The 24,997-nt window shown below is 48.6% G+C and overlaps 9 protein-coding genes across 9 annotated transcripts; 5 read left to right on the forward strand and 4 right to left on the reverse strand.

The window, feature by feature from the left end:
* Positions 1–252: 252 nt before the first annotated feature.
* Positions 253–2,924, forward strand: F5B22DRAFT_635322 (uncharacterized protein; the record flags this gene model as incomplete). The annotated part of the gene is made up of 4 exons (XM_047977120.1): positions 253–270; positions 326–592; positions 656–2,619; positions 2,696–2,924. The coding sequence occupies 4 exons, from the start codon at positions 253–255 to the stop codon at positions 2,922–2,924; spliced, it is 2,478 nt and encodes an 825-aa protein (XP_047832327.1).
* A 358-nt stretch (positions 2,925–3,282) lies between these two features.
* F5B22DRAFT_77186 (charged multivesicular body protein 6) lies at positions 3,283–4,520 on the reverse strand. The gene is made up of 3 exons (XM_047980557.1): positions 4,393–4,520; positions 3,928–4,291; positions 3,283–3,787 (listed from the first exon to the last, which is right to left on the reverse strand). The coding sequence occupies exons 1-3, from the start codon at positions 4,428–4,430 to the stop codon at positions 3,569–3,571; spliced, it is 621 nt and encodes a 206-aa protein (XP_047832328.1). The 5' UTR covers positions 4,431–4,520; the 3' UTR covers positions 3,283–3,568.
* A 669-nt stretch (positions 4,521–5,189) lies between these two features.
* F5B22DRAFT_600359 (putative AAA family ATPase/60S ribosome export protein Rix7) lies at positions 5,190–7,709 on the forward strand. Its single transcript, XM_047974513.1, has 2 exons — positions 5,190–5,606; positions 5,727–7,709. Exons 1-2 carry the CDS (start codon positions 5,328–5,330, stop codon positions 7,653–7,655), a joined length of 2,208 nt encoding a protein of 735 aa, XP_047832329.1. The 5' UTR covers positions 5,190–5,327; the 3' UTR covers positions 7,656–7,709.
* Positions 7,710–7,729: 20 nt separating this feature from the next.
* Positions 7,730–8,530, forward strand: F5B22DRAFT_600360 (uncharacterized protein). Its single transcript, XM_047974514.1, has one exon. It carries the CDS (start codon positions 7,955–7,957, stop codon positions 8,243–8,245), a length of 291 nt encoding a protein of 96 aa, XP_047832330.1. The 5' UTR covers positions 7,730–7,954; the 3' UTR covers positions 8,246–8,530.
* Positions 8,531–8,711: 181 nt separating this feature from the next.
* F5B22DRAFT_600363 (cytochrome c) lies at positions 8,712–10,073 on the reverse strand. Its single transcript, XM_047974515.1, has 4 exons — positions 9,914–10,073; positions 9,313–9,503; positions 9,148–9,242; positions 8,712–9,075 (listed from the first exon to the last, which is right to left on the reverse strand). The coding sequence occupies exons 1-4, from the start codon at positions 9,927–9,929 to the stop codon at positions 9,051–9,053; spliced, it is 327 nt and encodes a 108-aa protein (XP_047832331.1). The 5' UTR covers positions 9,930–10,073; the 3' UTR covers positions 8,712–9,050.
* A 2,534-nt stretch (positions 10,074–12,607) lies between these two features.
* Positions 12,608–14,514, forward strand: F5B22DRAFT_600368 (uncharacterized protein). The gene is made up of 2 exons (XM_047974516.1): positions 12,608–13,893; positions 13,968–14,514. Exons 1-2 carry the CDS (start codon positions 13,249–13,251, stop codon positions 14,385–14,387), a joined length of 1,065 nt encoding a protein of 354 aa, XP_047832332.1. The 5' UTR covers positions 12,608–13,248; the 3' UTR covers positions 14,388–14,514.
* Positions 14,515–16,167, reverse strand: F5B22DRAFT_600369 (uncharacterized protein; the record flags this gene model as incomplete). Its single annotated transcript, XM_047974517.1, has 2 exons — positions 15,398–16,167; positions 14,515–15,300 (listed from the first exon to the last, which is right to left on the reverse strand). Coding segments are annotated over exons 1-2 (1,219 nt in total), but the record flags the coding sequence as incomplete, so codon positions are not given.
* A 578-nt stretch (positions 16,168–16,745) lies between these two features.
* On the forward strand, positions 16,746–19,251 carry F5B22DRAFT_600370 (uncharacterized protein). Its single transcript, XM_047974518.1, has 5 exons — positions 16,746–17,787; positions 17,961–18,266; positions 18,370–18,553; positions 18,737–18,780; positions 18,969–19,251. The coding sequence occupies exons 1-5, from the start codon at positions 17,381–17,383 to the stop codon at positions 19,090–19,092; spliced, it is 1,065 nt and encodes a 354-aa protein (XP_047832334.1). The 5' UTR covers positions 16,746–17,380; the 3' UTR covers positions 19,093–19,251.
* Positions 19,252–19,411: 160 nt separating this feature from the next.
* Positions 19,412–21,699, reverse strand: F5B22DRAFT_635329 (arginine-tRNA-protein transferase; the record flags this gene model as incomplete). The annotated part of the gene is made up of 3 exons (XM_047977121.1): positions 19,412–20,655; positions 20,910–20,972; positions 21,642–21,699. 3 exons carry the CDS (start codon positions 21,697–21,699, stop codon positions 19,412–19,414), a joined length of 1,365 nt encoding a protein of 454 aa, XP_047832335.1.
* Positions 21,700–24,997: the final 3,298 nt, after the last annotated feature.

Below are 24,997 nucleotides of genomic sequence, written 5' to 3' on the forward strand. Positions count from 1 at the left end.
ATTAAAGGCACCCCCCAAAATGAAGCATAAGTCCTACTTTGAAGCAGTCGAGAACGAAGACAAAAAGAAGAAACTCGAATTTGAGGTACCTAATTATTTATAATAGAGGAACATGTCCAAATCACGGAACACATTGCTTACCGGTAATAGATTACTACCAATCGAGAGCCACCCCCTGGCTTTGAATTCATTCCAACTGGCCACCCGGAGTTGTCACAAGAATGCAAGGAACAGTCGCGCAATAACGATGCCATGTTCTTCATAGTTTCTGTAAGTTTGATCTTCTACCATTCAACTCAACCTTGTAGCTAAGTACATTTGTCAGATCTCAAAAGACACACTAAAACTCGATCACCATATGAATCGATTAGGTTACCACTTCCGACATTCTATTGTTGAAGAAGCACGCAAGATTTTGAACCAGAGAGGCCATCATGAACAGGCCGCCTACGTACACGAGCCCGGAAAGCCTGAACCCATACCGAGTTCACAGCGGGAGATAGACCTTGAGGCTGATGCAGTACTCAGAGATCTTTTCCCCAGGATACCCCACACTGACCGACAACAGATCATTGATCACGCCTTTAAGAAAGTATGCATATAGTATCGGCTGTATATGAGTTATGCAAGACACTGACCCATCTTTTGAATATAGGACGGCAAGTTCAATGGTGAAATCAAAGTTGGTATGGCCAAGGATATAACATTGGCCCGTCGGGTCCAACTTGCGGCCCTTGCTCACATCAGACATACTCATACCCGCTACGATGATCTATTGAAAGAATCGGACTGGGCAAATGCCCGCAAAGCCGTAGAAAAGCCATGCTTGGATATCATCGTCAAGTGGCGAGGAGATGAAGAGACTGGCCGTGATCAGTTGGACGAGATTCTCCGGGAAGTAATTGAAATATCAGATACTGAAACCGATAGCGAGGATGAGAAGAGTAGTCCAGATAATACGCGCATTCAAGTTCCTCGGACAATGCGTACAGCAGTCATTCCAAGCAGGGCAGTATCGCGACTCTCCCGTCCCCTTAACGACCCCTCTGGCGTGAGCAGACAGACAAGTAGCCCTGTCCTTGCAAGTCCACGTACACCATCTGGAGTGCGTAAGCTTGCGAAGGCCGATAGGAGAACAGCCCGCAAGACTCAGCAACGATTCAAGCGATATGCTGCTGCTGCTGAAGCCCTCGCAAACTCTTCTGGCCAGAACGTTCATCCGGAGAGCCCTAGCACGCCTGGATTTGTAGCCACGCCCGTGGAGGTTGTTAGACGTCAAGGTTCAGCTCACCCAGTAAACACATACCATACAGTTCCAGGGGCAACCGTGCAGGAAGCGTATGTTACGAGGATCTCCAATGGACATGCAGATAGTCAGAGGATACCTATTTCTCAGTCTAGCGGCCTGAGTCAAGACAGAACAGTCATGATGCCTCACATCGCTTCGGATGCTCGTGTCCATGGTGGCACCGAGCAATTCATTCGCGTCCCTGACGATCAGCGGCCCAAAGTTGGGCCCTACTCTGCAAACTATAGTCAGGCTCCAGCACCTTCTTTGTCACCAATAAGGATGAGTTTAAAGGATATGCTGCTACCATCTATTGAACCTAGATCCCCGGATGTTGTACGCGCATCGCTGGACGCAACTCATAGGGTACCCAACGAGGCTCAGCGACCCACAGAAGTTCCACGTCGAGTAATTTCTCGTACCATTGTTGAGCCTGCTATGCCTCATCCTCGCCCTCGATCTCCAGGGGTCATGGCTAATGAGCACGAAGATGCTGCAAAGCGCCGTCGCGTTATAACTTATTTCCCCGAGGATTACCAAAAGTCTTCGGATTCCTTTTATGTGCGTGTAGCTCCTCGAAGCCAGCATGATGCTTCACGCTATTCTCGGCTTGAGTATCCTGCAGATCGACGGCCTGCGGCCCCGGGTGCCACAGAGCGTGTTTTGTACAAGGATATTCCGCGAGGACCACTCGCGCAGGATGTTAGGGTATTTCAATCGGAGGACGGCCATGGTAGATTGAGAGGCCACCCAACCCCAGTGACCAGGGATGAACTGCCCTTGATTGGCGCAACAGCCCCGGGTGGTATATATCAGAACAATATGAGGATGCCTGTTGGTCCGGAGTATGAAGCGCCTCTTAGGTCGAGGGCTAATCCCGTTGTTATCGATGGGGACGGTCGCTATGAGCCTCGCCGTGTTGTTGAGGTGCGGGGCTCGCCTGCCCATGATATCTATAGAACAACTTCTCCAAGAGGAAGTGCTGTTCATAGTCCTGGTGTTCAAGGAGATCCTCGCACCAAGGGTTCCCCAAGAGTGGTCTACCTCGATAACTCTACTAGCCGCATTGGAAGCAATTCAGGCAGTCGTCATCACATTGCTTCTCAAAATCAGCCTGGCTTACGCGCTTACGAAGGGCCTCGGCCCCTATCTCCCGGAGTGTCGCTACATCCTGTACATCAACCTCGTGCAGAACAGCCTCTACGATACGCTGTTCCTTTTGATAGGGAAGGTGCTCGGCCTATCGAACCAGAACGAAACGCATCAGCTTGGCCTGGTACTGCATCCGTAAGGATTCAAGCATCGTCACAAGAGACTCCAAGAATTGATAGGTAAGAAACAGCGCTTGCACGATAAAGCCTGACCATAATGTCCGGTGATGACGGGATTTGCTGACGATATATGCAGATTCACAGGGCTACAACAGCACCCAAGTGTGCTGCCGCAACAACCCAGGAGTGATGTTGTTTATCAAGGTCTCAGACCTGATGCTACTAGGCCGGCCGCTGTAGGATATGAGAGAGCGGCTCAACAACCGTTTCCAGTTCATCCGGCTCCAAGCAGCTACGTCGAAATTCGAGGTCCGTCGCCACACCGGCGTATACCCGATCATCGTGATATGATATATGTTGAGTAACTTGCATCTACCTACGACTGTACACCAGAAGGGAAGTGTATTTCCATATACGACTGTCTCCAACCAGAGCATTTAAATCATTGCACAAGGCGTTCTCGAGGCAAAAACCATAGAAGGGGTCTGGTGGTCATGACCCGGGGATCAATTGCATTGTTTGGAATCGATTGTTTTCTCAAGATACCCAATGTTTAGCATAACCGCATGTTCAATTGGACGGCACATCAATGCATGAACTGGTGTTGTAGGGTGTTTCAGGAAACAATCAGAAGAATCGCATTTTCACGAAGGGCCAGTTTGTCAGGGAGAAATATTGGCATGGTTGTTGTTTTCGATGCATTGGTCTTGTTTGTGCTGTATATACTAGCTACGAAAGTCGATTAGACTTACCCCAAGGCGATCCTACATAGGGTATCAATGTGTAGCGCATCACCCAAACATGATACAGCTTTTCAGAATCCCTATGTTGGTATTATGTGAAATAATAATGAATTAACGCTTTCATAGATCTATACAATAATCAAAACCAACTATCATGCAAGCGCCGCCTTTCCACTTTATATGTTACTCCCATCATGCTTCAAGATTACAAAAACAGACTAAATCTAAGTAGTGTTGTGTACTTTGTGTCCTGATGTGATATTATGTTATGATGCAAGCATCGCTTGTCTTTCGGGTTGCCTTTCCGGCTGTCTATCAGGAGGCTCCTGTTCGTCCACCTGTGTCTCGGGTACGATGGGCTTCGTGACGGGGACGGCGGGTAAGGGGCCGGGCCCGTTAACCTCACGCTCGAGGGCGGCGAGTTCGTCCTCGACTTCGTCTTCGTCTTGGTTCGTAATACGGCCGCCAAGCATGTCGCTGACTTCCTATATGATACGAAACATCACAAATGGTTAGCCTCTTTGACCTAGCCATCTTGCCTCCGCCTAACAGCTTATGTATATATATATATATATGTATACAGCGGGAATAGGTGGACAGCGAAACTTGCATTGCGCCCTCTTACCTTTTGGTATGCGATGGCCTCGGCCGTCTCACCCATCAGCTTCTCGACGTGCTCGATGCCGCCCATCTCGGCGTGGATCTCCTTGAGCACGCGCGTGCCCTGTTGTAGCCCGAAGACGACGTCCTTCTGTATCAGCGCGAACTCGACGTTGCGCGTCAGTTGCTCTAGCTGCGCCAGCTGCGCGTCCGTCTTGACGAGGAGCTGCTCTTGATACTTCTTCCGCCGCAGCGCCAGGAGCGCTCGCTTCTTGTCGCCTGCGGCGAGCATCTTCCGCGCCACGTCCGTCTCTTTATCGGTTAGCAGCACGATGCGGCGCTGGTATTGGTGGAGCTTATCGCGCTGGAGCTTTAGGTCGAGGATGGCTCTGGAGTTCGGAGATGGCGGGTTAGCATGGTATGGTTGGTGGTGGATTATTCAGGGGGAGGGGCTCGAGATGAGTACGCGAGATGAACTCGATGGGCTTACTTGTCTTGTGCCGTCACACGGCTGTTGCTATTCCCCATCTTGAGTTTATTTGTCCTTTTGGAATCCTATCTGTCTACGTTGGTTTATTTGCCTTGCGTCTTCGCTTCCTGTCTGTCACCTAGCCCTGGGATCCGTCGAGGATTCGGCCAGGCGCATCGTCTAGTGGCAACCCCTCCTTTATGCTCCTTCTACGCTCAGATTAATGGCTTGGGATAAGTTTTAGTTAAAATTTGAAAATACGAGTCTCGGTATTGGATAGATTTCTATAGGTGTGTGGGGGAAGTAGAACCACCTCGTTGTTGATGGTCTCGTGAGTCGCTCTGTATCGGCTTGTGGATGTCGTCGGTCGCTGTTCCATTGCAGCTGCATGGGGATGCGGGATCTACGTAAGGAGGTAGGCAGACTTGACCTTGACAGGCCTAGCTTTACTTTATGATAAGATAGCAGATGACGCAGCTGATTCCTCTTTTGTACATGTACCGTAAAGTACATCTCAACACAATTCTACAGTATAATACAGTTTCTATGCTAGAGGGCCCGTAGCTTTGTATAAAACACATATAAGTGCATTTCGAGTTTATCCATATTTATACGGCTGGCTGCTATTCAACTTGGTCTAATTGATTTATTGATATAAATACGTTTAACCCTACTGCAACTGTCAAATGTGGAATCCATTTATCCACTACATTGAGTGCATGGTCTGTACTAACCCAAATTGGGCTTAGGCTACTGCTTCCAGAGCCAAAAAAGTTGCGTCTCAACAGTAGATAGATATGAAGATTTATAAGACGACAATTGCATATGAGCAAAAAAAGATATACAAAACGATCTCGTCGCAGGCCAAGGCAAAGTAGAAGAGTATAAAACTTTTGTCGCGGTTCTAATGCGGATCACTCTTTTTCATCCCTCTGTAAAATTATAACACCTCTGCCATGCCTCCCCGGATGTTGCAGGGTCTGGACCGAGACGTTTACCAGATCATCCGCAAATTCGAGGATCAGCACGTCGATGAAAAAAAGCCTCCGAAATTCACTGTTTCAGGCGTATACGACTCTATTAAACATTCGAATTCAAGCCTGGCTCGCCAGAAAAAGCGTCCACTTGAGGACTCGATAGAAAGGGTTCTTCGTCTTCGGCGAGAAGAAAGGCAAGAAGACGACGAAGAGGCTGAGATTGAGGAAGCAGCAGCATCAAAATCACCCAAGCCGAAGGTATGAGAAGTTGAAATAACAAATGGCATCATATATAGCCATCAAATTGCCCTTTTCGCAATGTACTCGCAAAATATAGAATTTATAAGCGATTGAACGTCTCACTAACTGCAAGCGAAGGAAAGGGACTACTACTTGTTGAACAAACAAATCACAAAGTCCTGGAATATCCCCAAAGCACAATCCTCTGAGATGACCACTCCAGAACCACAAGCCAGCTTAGAGGCAAAGAGGCAACCTAATGGAGAGCCCAGGACTAAGAAACGCAGAGCCGAGCGTAAGGAGAAGGATGACCGCACTCCTCCGACAGATATTACTCTAAGAGACCTTGGGGGTATGGAAGCTGCTATAGAAGTTCTTGTCACATCAATCACTTTTCCAATGAGATACCCCCAATCATATCAGCGAGGCTCTGTAAAGCCCGCTCGCGGCGTGCTGATACACGGCCCCCCCGGCTGCGGAAAGACCATGTTGGCGAAAGCATATGCTGCAGAATTAGGAATAGCTTTCATCTCCGTGTCTGCTCCGTCTCTCGTGGCTGGCATGTCTGGAGAGTCAGAGAAGAAAATCCGAGAACTCTACGATGAGGCCAGAAACCTTGCCCCGTGCTTGGTGTTCATCGACGAAATAGATGCCATAATGGGCAAGCGAGAAAATGCACAACGAGAGATGGAGAAGCGGATAGTCGCCCAAATGCTGACCTGCATGGATGACTGCGATCCGCAGAAAATGGACGGCAAGATGGTCGTCACGCTTGCCGCCACAAATCGACCAGACAGTATAGATCCGGCACTACGAAGAGCTGGCAGATTCGACCAAGAAATTGCCCTTGGAATCCCCAACGAGGTAGCCCGTGAATCTATACTGCGCAAGATGCTAGGCAGGACACGAGTTGCCGATGACGTTGACTGCAAAGTCTTGGCCAAGAGGACGCCAGGTTTTGTTGGAGCAGATTTGGAGAGCCTGATCTCAGTGGCTTCGAACGACCTGGTCAAAGAAATAGTGTCTAAAATTGCGCAGGAATCTTCATCCTCTACCATGGATGTAGACTCCGATACACAAGACATCCCTATCATCAAGTTACATGATGCAATCAACGCTGAAACCCGTCCGCCTATGCCTGACGAAAGCTTTGTACTCACCATGCATCATTTTCTCGAGGCTCTCACACGTGTACAGCCTTCGTCGAAGCGCGAAGGCTTCTCGACGATCCCTGATACCACGTGGGCTCATATTGGCGCTCTCGACAATGTACGGAAGCGCTTGATGCTCGCTATCGTGGAGCGCATCCATCAGCCCAAGATGTTCAAGTCTGTCGGTCTCGGCGGTCCTTCAGGCGTACTTCTCTGGGGACCCCCGGGCTGCGGCAAGACTTTACTAGCCAAGGCTGTAGCCAACGAGTCCAAAGCGAATTTCATCTCCGTTAAGGGTCCAGAGCTACTCAACAAGTACGTTGGTGAATCAGAACGCTCCGTGCGTCAAGTCTTCAGTCGTGCTCGTGCCTCCGCCCCCTGTATCGTATTCTTCGATGAGTTAGACGCCCTGGTGCCGCGCCGGGACTCGAGCGGTACCGACTCGAGTGCAAGAGTGGTAAACCAGCTCCTAACAGAGCTCGACGGAAAGGACAGCCGCTCAGGAGTGTATGTCATAGGCGCCACCAACCGGCCAGACATGATCGATCCCGCCATCCTGCGACCTGGTCGGCTCGGCACCAATATCTTCATCGGCCTGCCCGACGCAGACGGACGTGTGGAGATTCTGAAATCCCTCATTCGTCGCGTGATGCCCTCGTACAAAGATTTCGATGTGCTGGAGACCGTGGCTCGGGACAGGCGGTGCGACGGGTTCAGCGGCGCTGATATTGAGAATCTACACAACGCTGCGGCCGAGGCTGCTATAACAAGAACAAGTTCCGAAGGAGGCGGAGAAGAGACGGAGATTAGCATATTATTGGCGGACTGGGAGATAGCTCTCAATGAGACGAAACCAAGCGTGTCAGATAGCCACTCGAAGAAGTTTAGAGAGTTGAAAGAAATCGGATGGGAATAAGTATCACTTATGTCCCCATAATCCAATGAATATACACCCATTTTCATGATGTAATAATCCTCTATTATTCTATTGTATAATTGTGATGTCCCCTTTTATCGCATGGTTTTGTGTCCGCTCATAGAAGGTTCTACCCCTGATTTCCGGAGCGACATACCTTTGTATATCGCGGTTATATTACATTTCATACCCGAGGACTCTTTGCTCAACTTGCAGCTTGAATGATTGGCGGTTAGCGATATATTAACCAGGGGTGACTCTGTCTTGCATCATTCACCCTGTATCTGCCTCGCCAGTCAATGATATCGCCAGTTATCTACGTCCTTTGCCTTGGGCAGCTTCTACCTTGGCCCCTATATGTCCAGTTATCTGCTCTTCTTCGTGTCTTATTGGCCACCATGTCCTGCGAAGACTCCCTTGAAAAGGAGTATCATCTGTGTCAACAAGTCTTCGTTGAGAATATACTACATCCCATGTTAAAATATCAAACAGTAGTTCCTAGAAGCCTATTCCAGCACTGGGGACATAATAAGGCTTCTCTTGCTAATTGTCGCACGAAAAAGGACATATCGAGTAGATTAATACCGTAATACACATTCGGGCTGTTTTCAAAGGCGCTAGTTTCAATTGAAGGGCCACCTACATATCCACCACGACAATACTCTATACATACATAAAGTATGCTACGCACATCCCAGAACGTTCTGACTGAAAGGCTGAGTCATGATAAATGCACCTGTATACCTATTTTGCAAGGTTCCATCGCAGAAATGAAATACCTTACTAAGAGGGTTAAGGGAAATCCGTTGGTCCGGTTGAAAGTGTATGCACTAGATAGCATTCTCCGGCCGATAATTGCCTGAGCCGCGCTAAAGGGATTTTACATGCGCCACAGGCGTAGGGCAGATAGGATTATATAGATTTCGAACGCCAAAGTGAATCGTTTGCCCGAGTTCGGCCACGACTTCCCAGGAAGCCAGTTTGTTTCAACGGACACGTAACCAATCTGGTGCGTTGCCATTATTGAACAACTCACGTAGGAACTTTACTCAGTTATTGGGGACAGAATTCAAAGCTGTTATTGATACACACAAAAGGGGTCCATCTATATGTACCATGAGCGGTTTAACTCTAAAAACCGACCCAACCCCATGCCTTCTCTAAATGAGCGAGCAAGCGAACACGCGCTATCAACCAGGATTGGGTGACTCTATTTGCTCGCTTTCCCGCTTTTATGGAAAAGTTACTTCGTCATTAATAAAGAGGAGATGGATATATGCTCGCACCACAGCCAATGGCGCTGCCACGGTCTAATCTATAAAATACACTCGTTGGCCCATCCGTCTATGCAAATGCTTTATCGTTACACGTCCGACTTGTTGTCGCGGTATTAGTTTATGCGGTCTCCTTCTTGAGGTAGCTGTAAAGAGCGATGTCAATTAGCAATTGCGTTGATCAGGAAATGCTGGGTCGAGGTCGGGTATCAGCTTACGTGATGAGGTCGTTGCGGTCCTTGTCCTTCTTGAGACCACCGAAAGCCATCTTGGTGCCGGGAATGTATTTCTTGGGGTTCTCGAGGTAGGTGAACTAAGATGGCGGTTAGTGATTTTGAAATTACCGCTTGAGCGGCCGATAGGGGATATATGTAGCAACATACAAGGGTCTCCTCGTCCCATGTGATACCCTTCTGCTTGTTGGCATCGGTGTAGGAGAAGCCCTCGACGGAGCCGGTCTTACGGCCGAAAAGACCGTGCAGGGCAGGGCCGACCTTGTTGCCCTCACCCTCCTTCAGTGTGTGGCACTGAGCGCAACGGGTGGTGAAGAGCTTCTCGCCCTTCTTGAGATCACCTAGAATCCGTCATGTTAGCGTATTATCCTCTCATACTACAGGCACGCGCGAAGCCAGATTCCATGTATATTGCAAAGGGTATCAATGTCTGCGCTCGCAGAAAGCCTCCCTGTTTTCCCTGCCAGATGCGACAGGCTCAACCCAGGATGTAGGTATGGAAGGAGGCGATTGAGGAAAATAGCGCAAGCTTGTGTGGCGATCTGTCCACAGTCGCAAGCAAAAGGGCAACGTCTAGGGGCCGAACAGACAGGGTGACTGTTGAAGGGGGACTCGCGACGGTCGGCATAGAGTTGAATGAGGTGCTTGTCACTCAATGGCTTCGCAGAACGAACATGTGTTGACAAGGCGGGCAAATTTTAGAAAATGGCGGATCATCTGATCAGCGGTCGAGAGAGTAGAAGAAACCTACCTTGAGAGAAACCCATCTTGACGGTTGTGTGTGTTTTGCGGGAGGAGCAAAAGGAGATTGATTAGGGATTAAATGGACGACGTTGTCGTGTGTCTAGCGAGCAGGGAAATACTGGTAGCAGGTTGTTGTCAGGAGGAGGGAAGAAAAAAGTTGAAGCAATCAAGATTTAATAGAGCATACTTGCGGCATGGTGACCTTGCATGCACACTAAAATCCATGCTGGGCAAGGCCCTCGGGCCACTAGAATGGAGCCCTGCCCCCTGGCCCCGGCCAATCAGCGGCCTGCTGAAATAATACAGCTCCGGGGAAATTCGGCTTCACGGAGGTACGTCCTTCTTCCCTTAGTGTGCTGGAGAGAATTTTTCGCGGACCGCGTGCCCCCAATGCCCAATGCCAATAGATAACGGATAATGAGCGACTGATGACGTTCTCAACGGCGAACCGAGATCCATCCTACTCGCGATTTGGCTAACCATATACGGTTATTCCAAGATATCACCAAAGCTGCCCCTGACTTACTTACAATTAGGTATTGACGTGCATGTTTGGGAGTTTCCAGTGGTAGCTTTTAGATAGTGCTTCTGTACCTATTGTTTCTAAGAGTTGATGTAATAACTTAATGTGCGCCCCGAGGGCAACATCAAAACTCGTCAAATGATACATAATTTCCATCTACCTACCTATGTATGCTCTTAGGAGTTGCTCATGTTATACAGTATCAAGCGATGTATAGACCACAGGCCGCAGAGAAGACTTAGAGAAGATCTCGGATGTTGCCTCGAAAGGCGACTCTCATGGTGAGTCTGACTCCGTTGCTTTGATACTTTCTCATCAGTGTTTGCTCGAGATTGATGGCAAGTGTGAGTGAGCTGTTGCAGAGGTTACCATAGCGAACTTATTAAGGGTATATCTTGTGCACACAAATGTTGAACTCATAGTGTGGTTGCAAACGTAAGAGAGTACTACGAGCCGTGGCCTAGGCATCCATAAGGCGCCATGTCAATCTGACAGTAACTCTAATTCGAGAGCTTGTTCTTTAAGTAAGAGGACATCAGCTCAACTCAATTCACGGCTTTTGACAGGCAACTTCATCCCACATTTGCAAGATACTCACATGTGTTGCGTAGACAACATGTGTGCAACCAATGTTACATGCGTTTTATGCAGAGGTGCAATCAATGATCCAGAGTCATACGATGGACACCGCGGATGAATCAATTTTACGCCGGTGAGTTACAAAGAACAGCTATCTAAAACATCTATCTCTTACACCTCGATTACAGTTTATGCACTCGGAGAGACGTCTTCCCTGGTTGCCAGATGCAGACCAGATCCGGCCTTTACGGATGACACTGTTTAGTTTTCTTACGAGCAATCATCCACAATATGTTATCGACGTTCAAATCTGGGCCAATGAATACGGATTTATTTTGTCCTTAAGAATAGGTCTCGATTAGTCTTTGCATGGGCAAACTCACGTATGCCTCAGGGCAAAAGAAAGTGACTTAAAACTGATACAACTTAATGAGAAGTTAGGGGAGTACGGTTTCACAACGAGCTCTGCTGACGGTGAAAAGATAATTGGCTTGGATGTAAACTACTCTAACATTAGCGAGTTACTAGGTTTCGAGGTATACTCCTACCACAGCTCGTCTGACGATCTTGATACGTAGACTGACTCTAAGAAATATCCCAGGTCCATACCAGTTTTCACCGGACTGCTCAACTTCCTGGCTCATACAGGCACCATCCACCCTGAAGAATTGACAACCGTACGTCTCTGTCGAGACAGCGTTTGAGATGTCTTGGTTTTGCAGTAAATGTTCCGTGTTAAGACGCGATACTGTAGGGCCCTATCTGTAGGTAGTATGTAGTTAACATATCGTGACTTGCTAACTCATATGAGCATAACCTAAGGAGGGCAGGGAACAAGGATTTCCCTACGATAATTTCGAGTCTTTTTGCTCTTGCTATAGTATATCCTTTCTGGAGTCATATGGCATTCGGGAAATTTACCTACCTATCTAGGGTACCCTTATTGAGAGGCATCCTCGTGTTGTACTAGTACAGGTACTTACATACCGTAGACTGTTGTAAATCACGGGTGCCGCTTAGGTAAGACGCCACCGACTTCCTAGGAAGTCGTATGGTACCTAGTCCATCTACACAAGCAGATGTAGACACGTTAACGCATCTCCCACTTGACCTGGCCACCCAATTGAGCTGGCCACCCCCCTAACCTATATAAAAATCCAATGTTTCAATTTGTAATAACTTGACCAATATTGGGCCCACAATAAATTAATTAATACTATTAGATCCGTTATTTAATAAGGAATCCAGCGGTATTTTTTACTATTTTTTACAAAATTTATTAAGCGAGATATTAAGCAATACGCTAAAAGAGCGCTAGGTAAGGATTATTTTAGCGCTTACTTTAGCGTATTGCTTAATAACTCTACGAATATAGGTTGTATAAATTAATGAAGGGTACCGTTAAATAGCTCCTTTTATTACGAATCTAATGGTATATTTTATTATTCTATACGACTAATATTCGTAAAGTTATTAAATTATCACGTGATTAGCGCACCGACGTTTTTTGTATGGGCTAGGGGGGTGGCCAGGTCAATTGGGTGGCCAGGTCAAGTGGGAGATGCGTTACATCATATTCTCAAATGCTCATCGCCTCAACTTCTTTTCATAACATGTCATCCAAAAGCATAAGAGCATATTTCCAAGCTCTCCATGAGTGAAGTCCCGAAGCTACGTCAATTTATTTGGAAGAGAGCGAGCAACGGAAGTTGCCGAAAGGACACTCCTTTATTCGATTCCAAATACCACTATGTATATTGGTCAGTAAGAGTCGTAACTACTCAAAACCAAGCTTCATTGCGTGCGTAGAAAAGAATAGTCCCCGTATATAAACTTTTATTTTTATTTTCTTTTAGACTGGGTAATTAAATGTCTTATATAACGTTGGCGATCTGGGATCATTTTCGATGTACGCTTCTAGTATTGGTACAAGAACTGTACGCTAAAGTACCTACTACTAGCGCCTAACACAGGCACTCGTTCAAGTATCTCCCCTGGTACCCGTTAGGACCCCACTTCCATCACTAACCTCACCTTGCTGTGGTACAAAAAATATATCCACAGTACGGGCTCATCAGAAATGATCTGCTGCACGCAGGCATCATGAATTGATCAGGCTTCTTTGGCACTCTATTGTAAAGCCGCCGCCTTGATACCAGCCGTGACAATAGCTGTGGGCGCAGCTGCAACTCCGCAAATACTCCCCGAGCTGGGTATCATCACTTTTCTGTTACACCATCATGGCTTCACGGACAACTTATATACCTCGATTCCTCCTCCCCCAGTACAGTCCTATGTGGCGGACTGCCACTCGATCGGCCGCACTTGCGCGGGCTCTTAATGTTGAGGTTGGTCAAGTTATGGTTCGTTATGCCTCCAACACGGCAGCGAGGCGGCCCGCCGTCGCAAAGGACGCCCTGGCAAAAGTCGCAACCCAAAGAGCTGCATCGACTAAAGCAGGCGCCGCGACGAAAGCAGCAAAAGCTTCCGCGCCCACGAAGGCGCCCTCAAAGCATGCCGCAAAGACATCCGCGTCAAGTTCTCGGCAGCCTGTAGATCCTAAAACAGCCCCTGCGCCTACGTCCACTACTCCAGCACCTTCAACTGAAAAACCTAGAGTTCAGGCTGCTGCGCCGAAGACTGCCGCTGCTCCTCCAAAAGCCGACCCCTCGAAACCTATTGTACTGGAGAAGCCAGAACGCTTCAACCCGCCGTCGCATGGCTCCCGACTCCCTCGATCAACGCCGAGGCACTATGGCGGCTCCATGACGGCGGAGGAAGTCAAGCTACAGAGCCGGAGGACATATCCCGGCCTGCCGCCCCCGCCAAACACCTGGTCGCATTGGTTCATTAACAACCGGGGAATACACATTTTCATCACACTCGTAAGTATCATACCACGCCCTTCGCTCTCAATTGTAGAGTCAAAGACATCACTAACCAGCATACTCTCCAACAGGGCACCTTGACCTCCCTAGCTCTGTTCACCTTCGCGCAAAACTTCAAGGCCAAGTCGCCCTTCGCGGATCTGGTCCCGCCGATATCCGAGTTCCCCCGGCATCCGTTCCAGTACATCGGTGTCTGCCTTGACGTGCTGCGCATGCATGAGGAGCACGAGTCGGCGCAGACGGCCGAGAAGCGTCGTCGCAAGGTCGATGACATCGCCAAACGTGAAGAGTACCGCAAGGCCCACGGCCTCGAGCCTGTGCGCTCTGGTTTTCTCGGGGCTAAGGCCGCGGAACCCGCTCCTTCGTCTGCGGTTGAGACAGTGGATGACGCTTCGCCAGTCATTGTGGTTGAGACGTTGGCTGCGGAGCCAAATGCGACTGCTGAATCCACATCCGAGGGAAAGAGGAAAAAGTTTTTGGGTATTTTCTAATACCCTGCTAAGAGAACGTTTGTGCATGCAAATCCTAGCGTGATAACTGCGGGAGTATAAGGCTTTTTGATCAGGGCAACACTCCCTGCTCTTGTATAGTATACGTGCAAATATGATATAATGTACATATCTAACAAGAACTGCACGCATGTGCATTACTTTATTCTATTTATATTTTACTTCGTAGACGTTGATTCGTGGTATCATGACAGCACCGTAGACAGACGAGCGCAACAATGCTATGCTATGCTACTTCAACACCGTCCAAACCCTCCAAAACTTCATCCGCAACACCTCCTTTTTCCAATATTTTCTCCACCATGGTGCTTATGATACCAATCTTCGACCCGCCTCTCGGCGCCTTCCACACACCTTCCACATCGCCCGTCTCGGCAGCCCGCAGCCCCATCTCCTTCGCGGCATTACCATTGCCTCCTTGACCCCACGCCGCGGCATTGACAGCGTTTGGGACGCCTGGGGCCGTCAGTCGCGAGGGTGGATCGATGGTGCGCACGGATAACAGACGTAGAACCCGTGCGCCAGTTTTCGTGTCTGCGTCTATATCCATATCCATTGCTGTCTTTGCGTCGTCCTCTATCCCCTCTCCCACTGAGACCGCGAGTGCACAATCGGCTACTGCTAATTCCTCTTTCGCAGGATCGAAGATAACGTTATCCCCTACGGCCATGACGAGGAGGGTTATGGGGGGCCGCGAGGTAGTCGATGCTGTTGAGGGAGAGGAGGAGCCGGCGCGAGGGTATATGAATTGCGATGCGGCCCAGTCGTCGTCGAACATGGGGTCCTCGTCACCTTCCGACTTTAACCGCGGGAGACGTGTGGCGAGGAGGGCGAGATGTGTTGTTAAGGATAGGAGGGGGAGAGGGTATGAGAGGGGCGGGGAGATGAGTATGATCTGTGCAGAGCCAATTGTCAGCCTATATATTCTTTATTCCTATGATTTCCCACGGATTGATGTGTTCAAATGAAGATTGAGCTTGAATAGAACTCACGTCTAAATATAACTTCCAGTGAAACCGGCGATTGATCCATAACTTTTTGGTTAGCTCGCCGTCGGCTAGTAACGCCTCGCTCAACATAGTCGCAAGAAACACCGTGCCACTATCATCGTCGCGATACCCGGGGATCTCAACGGTCAACTCAAGCCAGTCATTCTCGCCGCGCCGCTCGGCCAACGATGCTGTCTCTGCTTCTCCATCTTCGGCCTCGCCATCATCTTCTGTTGTTGATAAAGTCGTAGATTGGTTCCCCTTGTTTTTCCCTTGCTTCCGCCTCCGCGATCGCGAGGAGTTGTCCTCGCCAGATATGCTCATGCCCACAGTTTTCTCGACTTCGGCCTTCACGCCCACAACGGCCTCGGTTCCGTCCGCGAAACATATCCGCGCGCTGCCATTGGTGCCTGGGAGGATGCCCGTCTCAGCCGTCAGCGGCCGAAATTGCGTCGCTGTACGTCCATCAGGACGTAGCGGTGGCGTGAGGCTCAGAGTACTGTGAAGGTAGGCGAGCTCGGCAGGCGAGAGCAGGAGGTGTTGCGACGTTGTCGCCATTGGTGGGGGGTAGCGAGAGATGAGGTACTCAGCTATTTGTATAGGCCTGTGAGCTGAGAATTAACGCAAGCCAGAACTCGAGACCTTCTAGAATCCTAGTCTTCCCTCTCTTATTACTTCTCTATTGGGCTGCTAGTTGTGACGATAGTAGATCCTAACGTTTTTCTGCTTCATCTAGTACCCTCGTCATGTAGGTACATGGCTGTACACGTGGGGTTACAAGGAGACTTTTTTGAGCTGAGCTTTATCGACGCGATTGATTGGCTAAAAATTGGGTGTGGCTGAAGCTTGGTTGGTGGGGCAGATCTCTTTGAGGCTGAGATTATGATTGGGAGACTTTACAGGGAGACTTTACGTAGTACGTGTATGCTATTGCACCTAGGGATGGGTTACTTCGAGTAAACACTGAACAACAGTATCTGCTCATTTAGTATCATTTCCTACCTCGAATCTAACTACCTCGATAACACCTTCCAGGCAGACCTTAAAAGCGAGCGTAAGTTTATGTTCATAGTGGACATTATTGGTATTGCTGTAGGCTCGAAGCCATTCGCAAGCGAGCCTACTTAGAGCCACCACCAGATGCTGCTACCCAAAAAACCATCAACTGCCACAGGCAAGACTCAATTCATGGAGGACCTGCGATATCACGTTCGATATAGCAGTCTCTATGCTCTTCTCATATGTTCTACTGTAGCTGTCACTAGAAGGGCCCTTACGATCCTATGAATAGCTTACCAAGATTCTAATACTCCTAATACTGAGCCGGGTCAAAGTTCGACCACGTAAGAAGAAGTCTCCGAGGCACCCAAGAGCTGGTTTGGAGCATGACTTAGATAATCCATTATACAAAGGACGGGACACACCAACTGGGCCGGGACACCCAAATTACTTTTAATTGTCTATTTTTAAAACTCTACCCCCCAAGTTTGGGTTATGTGGCCTTTCGATGCAATTGGTTCATCATCCCCGGAAACATTCTGCGGTGGAATCTGGACACCGACTTACGCACCACAGTTCACAAGAAGTCGCCGAGCATCAAAGTAATCTATAAGCTAAGTAGTCAGAACATAGCGTCTTAACTATTGTTTGTCAATTAGTAGCCAGCTATGTTAGGTTCTAGAGTTATGGCTAAGGGTGAAAATGGCCCCGACCCATTTATCTGTGTCCCTTTTAAGATTGGTGTTTATTAAGCAAGTTCATGAAGCTATCACGGACAAAGAACTCGGACGACCTGAATAGCGTATCCAACGTTCGAAAAATCTTGCATAAGAACTGAGACATAGAATCATCGCAAAGCTTCAAAAATGCCTCGCGCCCTTTGTTCTAAAGCTCGACGTCGCAAACTGTATCCAGACACCTCTTGCAAACTTCGAATTGTATATTTTTAGTTACCTGTATAAGTCACCCGAGTGCGACAACACGACGATGAACAAGCTCACGGCAAACCTCCGCCAAATATATATGAAATGGGTCCCGATAGCTCTTCCGCCAGCGGATACTTTCAGGGGGCAGGCCGCCCTCGTGACTGGTGGAACGAGTGGTCTCGGACTTGCAGCCGCCGTGCATCTTGTGAATTTAGGCGCTTCTGAGGTTATCATAACGAGTCGCAATCCCACGCGCTCGGGGAAAGCTCTCGAGACGCTGGAGAAGGAAACTAGCGGTCGTAGCAAGGGCGTGGTCCGCGTTGTTGAGCTTGATATGAATCGTTACGATTCCGTGGTCGGGTTAGTCGAAGAGGTGAAGAAGGTTCGGGCTGGGAAAGGAGGCGTTGACTTGGTCATATTGAATGCTGGTGTCATCGGCACCGAATTCACTGTGGTTGACGAAGGATGGTAAGTGCGGCGCTGGACCCCTTTTCTCTCTCATTTTGGATTCGCTCCACCCCCATTCGCTGTACCAGATGAAGGCCGAGTTAAGCGACACAAGCAGAAGCAAAGGAAAGGGAGAACGAATGGCCAACAAAAAAATCGATACAGAAGGCTTACAATATTACAATTGCCAATAGGGACCAGAATATACAAGTCAATGTCCTCAGCACCACTCTTCTCGCCTTGCTTCTCCTCCCCTGGATGAAGTCCGAGCGCGCGAACAGATCTTCGCCCGCACATCTCTCAATCGTCGGCTCTAGTTCTCACACAGGCGTCGACACCGAGGCATTGAAGAGTTACATCGCCGAGGACGGCGGCGTACTGGCACACTACCGCGACCCGAAGAACTTCCCGGGTCCGAGTGTCTTGTACGCCGTCACGAAGATGATGGTGCACTATGTAGCTGACGAACTCGCGAAGTTGGCTAAAGGGAAGGATGGCCGGTACGTGCTAGTCTTGGTCCTCACACTCATTCAGTTACTTTACCTATTCACCTTTTTAATAACCAAAAATGACAAGGAAGAAAACTCACGCTAGACACCTTAGTCCCGAAGTCATCGTCAACACTAGTTGTCCCGGCGTAGTGAAAACGAATCTCGCACGGCATTACGAGGGACAGGGTCGCGCTATGGCACTCGGCGTGGCATTATTTCAAGCGACTCTGGCGAAGACAGCTGAAAGCGGTGCCCGGACACTGATCGCAGCTGGGCTAACGAAAGAAGAAGAAAATGTACGCATACATATCTCCACTTCCGTCCTCCCCGTCCCTCATCTCATGTTCTACGCATCCTCTCACACGTGATGTCATAAGCCTTGCTTGTGCTTTCGCAACGATTAGACATTTGCGGCTTTGGGACCCTTTCATATCATCATTCGCATAGGTAGATAATCCAGGTGCTAATCAATGCCACAGGGGAAATTCATCCGGTTCTATGGGTCCGAAGCGGAATATGAGAAGTGAGTCTCGCCTGTCTACCTCCATTACCCCTAATAACACCTCATAATCACCCCTTTCACTCAAGCTATTCTACTCTATCCTCATATCTCTCAATGCCATCAATCTCCTAACCTACTCCTCTTTACCCAATACTTTTATCGCGTAGTTACGATCACACAGCTGACAGATGTTGCTGGGATTATTATAGACAAAGAGAAAGAATGTTTACCAGCTCCAGCGGTCAAAGAATCCAAGCATCCGTGTGGTCTGAAATAACAAACGAGCTCTTCACGAAAGTTCCTGCTGCCCGCGCCACTTCAGGGGCGTCGTAATAGAGGTGGAATATCGTTAGGATAGCAATATTGGAAATTTCTCTTACTGTGTCTTTCTCTTAGCATACCAAATGTCTTATAGGTACCGACTCCTGATTTCTCGTACTAAGCTTAGTCATTTCTTTGATCAGATGCAATTGTGGGATTCTATCGCGAAAGCAAACCTTTATTGGCATTTGGGCTGTTTCTATATGGCTACGACAATCTGTGATGCTAATTATCATGGATTGGCTGCAAGCTCACTAACCCGCCTAGCAACGCTCGAGTACAAGAACAGAAGGTAGCAAAAGTCAAGCATCAGACAGTTGGTGAATTTTGACTAGGTACGCCTAATGTCTAAGCAGAGCTGTGGCATTAGGTCAAGACCAACAGCAGCCGCCATTTGCGCCAGTTGGCCTCTTGGCCCGGGCCCATCCCTGATATCTTCGTCTTCGTTCTGCCATTGGAATACATCAACGGCAGGTAAGATGCCGCCCCTGAGTCGTACCGGAATATTATCATAGTCATATGATAATACACTATCAATGGGTGGGAGACCAGGCATGTTACTGCTGAGGAGTGATATGTACATTTTGTGGTCACCATCATCGCTATCTTCATCATCTTGTTGATCTTCGATGTTCACAGTGTCATCCACTTGCTTCTGCTCCGAATTAGCTGCTTGTTCCATGTTAGCACCCGAAAAATCGAGATACCCATGGTTGTCAAATTTGGCCAGTACTTCGCTGGATACTTCTACCCACTGCATGATATCTGGGTTCAAAATCTGTTGGGGTGAATAATCCATCTTGTATCGCATTTTTGGACAGGTGTGTATGTAAAACCCCGGGTACCACCAGCGATAGCCGCCTTCTAAAGCGACAGCAATTTCTCGCAAGGCGCCCAATTTGCCAGGACTCCAATTGTGTATGGATTCGTGATACAAAAAATAGACGGCGCTAACCGCGTGTGGAAGAAGGTCGAGAACCCCTATTGCCACTAGCTGCCCGTCAAGTCGGTAGCACTGATGATAGGAACCAAGGCGCTTCTCTTGTCCGTCGGGCATAGTGACAGTCTCCCGCCTGAGCGGTGAGTTGCACAGGAATTTTGAAAATCCTGAGCGAGATATCTCATCCTTAGGTTCTCTATGGACAGTCTGCTGATAGTTTTCATAAACGATGTACTTTTCCTCGGTAAAGTCATCCAGTTCCAGAGTGACCTCGAAGGAATGAGCAGGCTCAGGAGGCTGCTTGAGTGATTGGCTCTCGCTCTCATGAATCCTCTCACTAAGGTGAAATTCAGTGTCCCGCTTTCGTGCCTGCTCACGCGACTTAGGGTGCCGACGAGCAGCCTCTTTAGCGTAGGCGTCGCCAACGACGAACTTATTGAAGCGATTGATGGCTTGTCGTTGATCCTTGGTTGGTTTGAAACGAGTAGAGTCTATGCGAAGACTGTAGTGAGGACAGCAAGCGTCCCGTTGGTTTGGCCGGTATAAAAGGGTCCCGGATCGTCGCCAACTTCGATCAATCAAAGCCTGATAACATGCTGTATTCATAGACACCGATCTTGTATAATAGGATCGTCCTGAATTAGTTGGTCACGTCAGACATGTTCACATTATAAACTGCCGAGCTGGCTAGATGGTGAGATCAAGCGAGACACTATTGCTACATTGTATGATGATGCTTGTACAGGATCAGAGATGGTTTTCTTTCGCATCATTTGAGCAATCTAACGAGCATGAGCGCTCGCTGCAAGCCGTGATGCGTCGAAGCACCATAGCACCGCGACAGCGGCCCGAAGACTATACAGAAAATGGAATCATGTGAACACGCAACGCGTCCGTGACTGACCGTTCCCACTGCGACGGCAGTATCCGCATGTTGAGGAGGACATGTAACCTGCAATATAACTTTCGTCAGAATCATGATTTGCTCAAGGAAGCCCACGGACGTAGGATATACTATCCCATTGGGGGAGCTGAGAGATGGCCTTGGCAAATCTACGCCTCCACTTGCACGGGACAGTCGATCAATCGATGCACCGCCCAGACACATCGTTCCACCTACTCTATTGCCACCATGAGGCTAGAGAACTGGGAAGGAGACGACGAGAGGCATGGTATCATGGTGCGACACGAAGTGCAGAACAGAGCAGGGCATTGAAAAGCAAATGGCAATGATGATAATGATGATGCAGGGGTTATAGAAAGCCTCTGACTTGGTGACCAAACAAGTCAAAAAGAGGACACCGTACACAGGCTACCTAGTTGAAGAACGGCTCAAGGTTGTGCGTGAAGCTGACGAACCAATACAGAAAGCACGGTGCTGGTTGGTTGTTTGTGGCGGTCGACAGGACCTCAGACGAGAGATTTCCCCATAGATCCACATGCAGAACAACGGACCAACAGTAGCGAGGCAGTAACGCACGAGTCTAAATCATTGGATGACGGATGGCGTAGTGAACTGGGGGCGGAAACGGCTTAGACATTCGGGGATAGTGCTGAGGGTATCACCGACTAGGCGAACGGGAGGCTGCTTTCTGGGATTGAGGAGGAGCAACTGGCTTACCCATAGGCGTTATGTACGAGAATACATCTTGAGATGCATCTTCAGGGATGGCTTGCATATTATGACACTCACGAGAGTCCCGGGACCAGACCGAGCCAGACGCGAACAAGGTGCACTCTTGTCGGAAGCGGTAGAAAGACTGGCAGTGTGCGGTGGTAGCGAAGGTGGGAGAGGTGGGAGTAGTATGCTAGGAGTCGTTTGCTCAGGGGCAGACGCGGGGATGCCTTATCGCGTGGGTTGGGATTTCAGGCGACTACTACTGGATGGACATCAAGTCAGATGCTGCAATGATTCTAATAACCGAACCGAAAAGAGGAGGGAGGCTGATGTCCGGCCAGTCCCGGTTTATGACCCTGGCGAGAGCGAAATACCGGATTCGGCAACCCTTCTCTCTGGGAGAGCTGGTACGAGATATCTTAGGTATATGAAGGCTTGAAGCTTTACGCGGCCGGTTCGGGAGGCATACGTATTATGGTGTTATTGTGTCATACAAACGGCGATTTTCACCCTGGTCCCGCCCGGCAGTGCGAAAAGGCAGACAGACGATGTTGACAGGCGCTTACCTACCTACTACGTCCATAGTAGTGTACAGAGGGCCAGCGGAGAGGAGGGCTGAGGGCTGAGGGCTAGGCTAAGGAGAGGTGAGGAAGGGGACAGAAGGAGAGGACTTGGATATGGGGGTGGGTACTTTTCTTGGACTGAGAGACTTGTCGGTAGTTCTCTCCTCGTGGACGACAAAGTCCACGATGGGAGGTATGTAGATATGTTGGGCAGAAGAGGTAGGTGGTAAGGCAGTGAGCGAGTGATGATGTGATGGGCGATGGGTTTCAGACAGACTGCGAAGTAGGTAGGTATGTACAACGAATGCGCTAGTTGTACATGTACATGGCCACCCACGTGCAGTGTCAGCTGCATGTATGTACACTAAGGCACTGCTGTACTTGGCTACACAGGCGTTCCTAACACTCGAGGTCCTGTTACGGGCGACTGCTGGGCACTCTTCTCCATCATGTACGGTACATGTAGGTAGGTAGATGGACATACAGCGCCTATCTGCATGTGGAGGACATCTAAAGTGTCTAAAGTGGCATTTTAGAAAATGTAGATACTAGTAGGTTGAGTCTTCTGCCGGTTACGAAAGCAGATGCTTTGGTTGAGGCTAAACCACATAGGTACTTACGGAATACTATGTAAGTAGATATTTCAAACTATTACAGAACATACCAGTACATACCTAGGTAGTATATGCTCGAGCTATCTGTTTTCCAGGGGGAAAGACAAGTATCACGAACAAAGTACAACATGCAGATATATTCCCTATTTATGTACTTAATTAGGTAGGGCCAAGGATAATGCTGAAGTGGTAAATTTTTGTTGCCACTTCGAGTCGCCATCGTCAGCCACGGCCACGGCCACGGCCTCAACCTACTATATGCAGGATTGGAAAGACCGAGTTGACCGGCGACCCCCCACGATCCCACGGCACAGACCGGTAGGTATTCATATACAAACTTGGTGAACCAATGTGCTTTCTTAACACGACCAACAAGGAAGATTGTCTACTGGACTCGTAACCCTAGTCACATACACACACCCCTTCAGCTACCTACATAGTAAACCGGGTGTAAGGAGAAACACGATTCTGCTCTGGATGGGCCATCGAGGCCATGCAATGATCGGTCCATTTAGCATACTTAGGCCCGTAGGGTTAGACTTGGGTTGCGTCTTCCCCCTCCAGGGAATCTGCACCTAATGAACCTAACAAAGTGCTGATTGGGCTGTTATGCAACCGATCTTTGACCGTGGACTAAGGTAGTTACTAAGGGAGTGACGTGCATTCAGTCCATGTCCCGTGTTAACTACATTGGTGTAGGCACATCTGCACTACAAAATATCGTAAGTAAGCAGGTATTCATGCTGGTTTAAATGTACCTATGTATTAAGCAGGCAACCATGCCACCGCTATTTTATTTTGGCTAGATGTCATGGCAGTCAGTTCACGGACTTTACCCAAGTAACATTGAGTTTACTGTCGTTGAGGATGCTTGCCCCGCCTGCAGGTCACTAACCTAAGTCTTTTTAAAACGCGTAGAGCATGCATATAAAATCTATACCAAGGTCAGAGCCGCCGTCACTTCCTCCCCCAGGTTTAGAGAAAACTACATAAAGTATTACAAGTATTTATTTACTATGATACGTTGCAGGTACTTGTCATAACCCAGCTATGTACCTACGTAGGTACTTACGTGTGGTGCCATGACAGTGCCTGGGCATACTTGTTTAGTGCTGTTTAGTGGGTAATAATACACTGATATGCCTACCTTCCTAGGTAGGTAGTTTCTACTGGTTATGCTAGCCCTAATCAAGTACTAATAACCGTCTGAGTGGCTAACAATACAGTAACTTTCTTCACTGACAGTGCTACTGAGGGGCTTGATCAACGCTTGGGTGATATTTTTCTTCTTCCTGTCGAGCCCTGTCTCTTATGGCCGTTTTTCTTGGGGGCTCTTGTTCTCTATCCCACCGTGGCTTTTTTTTTTTTTTTTTTTTTCATCACGCTAGGAATTATGACAACACGGCCGAGCTTCGCAACGATTTTTCAATGCCCTGGACAAGTTCTAGTCTTTCTTACCTGGCATGCAGTTGGACGGTTCTGCCACACTTTATAATACCATGTATCCTCTAATGACTTGACCCCTGAATCATGGCATAGTTGTTTAGCGGCGCTGGGCCTGGTCTGGCTTGCTAATATAACAAAAAAAATGATAAAAGCAAATCTATCCTCGGCCAGTTCATCCAACCTGTAGGTTAGATCAGTGAGCCCTGTTGCTGTACAGTAGCCTTTCACTCTAAGCTGTCTCCATCTTTCTCTCGGAATCTCTATCCATGCTTTCCAGCTCTGCTACAGACTAGGGCCGGTCTCTGGATCTATCTCATCTAAGCACAAGCGTCTCAACCTGTCCACTATCTTGATGAGATTCTTTCGAACCGTCAGACCTTCTTCTGCCCATTGAACTTACGCAGACACACACACACAAGACTCAAGGGTTAGTAAAGCTGCCCATTAACAGGTACGTCACCTCACCTCAAGCTGTCCTATCACCAGTCGTTCCCCTACTTGGACCTTGTTCGTTTTGATTCACCGACATATGCCACCACTGGACTTGGCTTGAGTCTTTGTCAGTCCCGTGGTCCTTGTGTCCATTGCATGAAATCTGCCTTGCCTGCTTGCTGCAAGTGTTGTCCAAGCAGTGAGCAAGCAGCCTGGCTAGTCTGGAGGTCAAATGCTCATCACCCGCTCTCTCTTTCTCTCTCCCCGTCCCGCCTGTCCAACTCTGCGGCTCCGTGGCGAGACC

This window comes from Xylaria bambusicola (genome assembly GCF_022495145.1).
Source record: "Xylaria bambusicola strain CBS 139988 unplaced genomic scaffold F5B22scaffold_13, whole genome shotgun sequence".
Lineage (NCBI taxonomy): Eukaryota > Fungi > Ascomycota > Sordariomycetes > Xylariales > Xylariaceae > Xylaria > Xylaria bambusicola.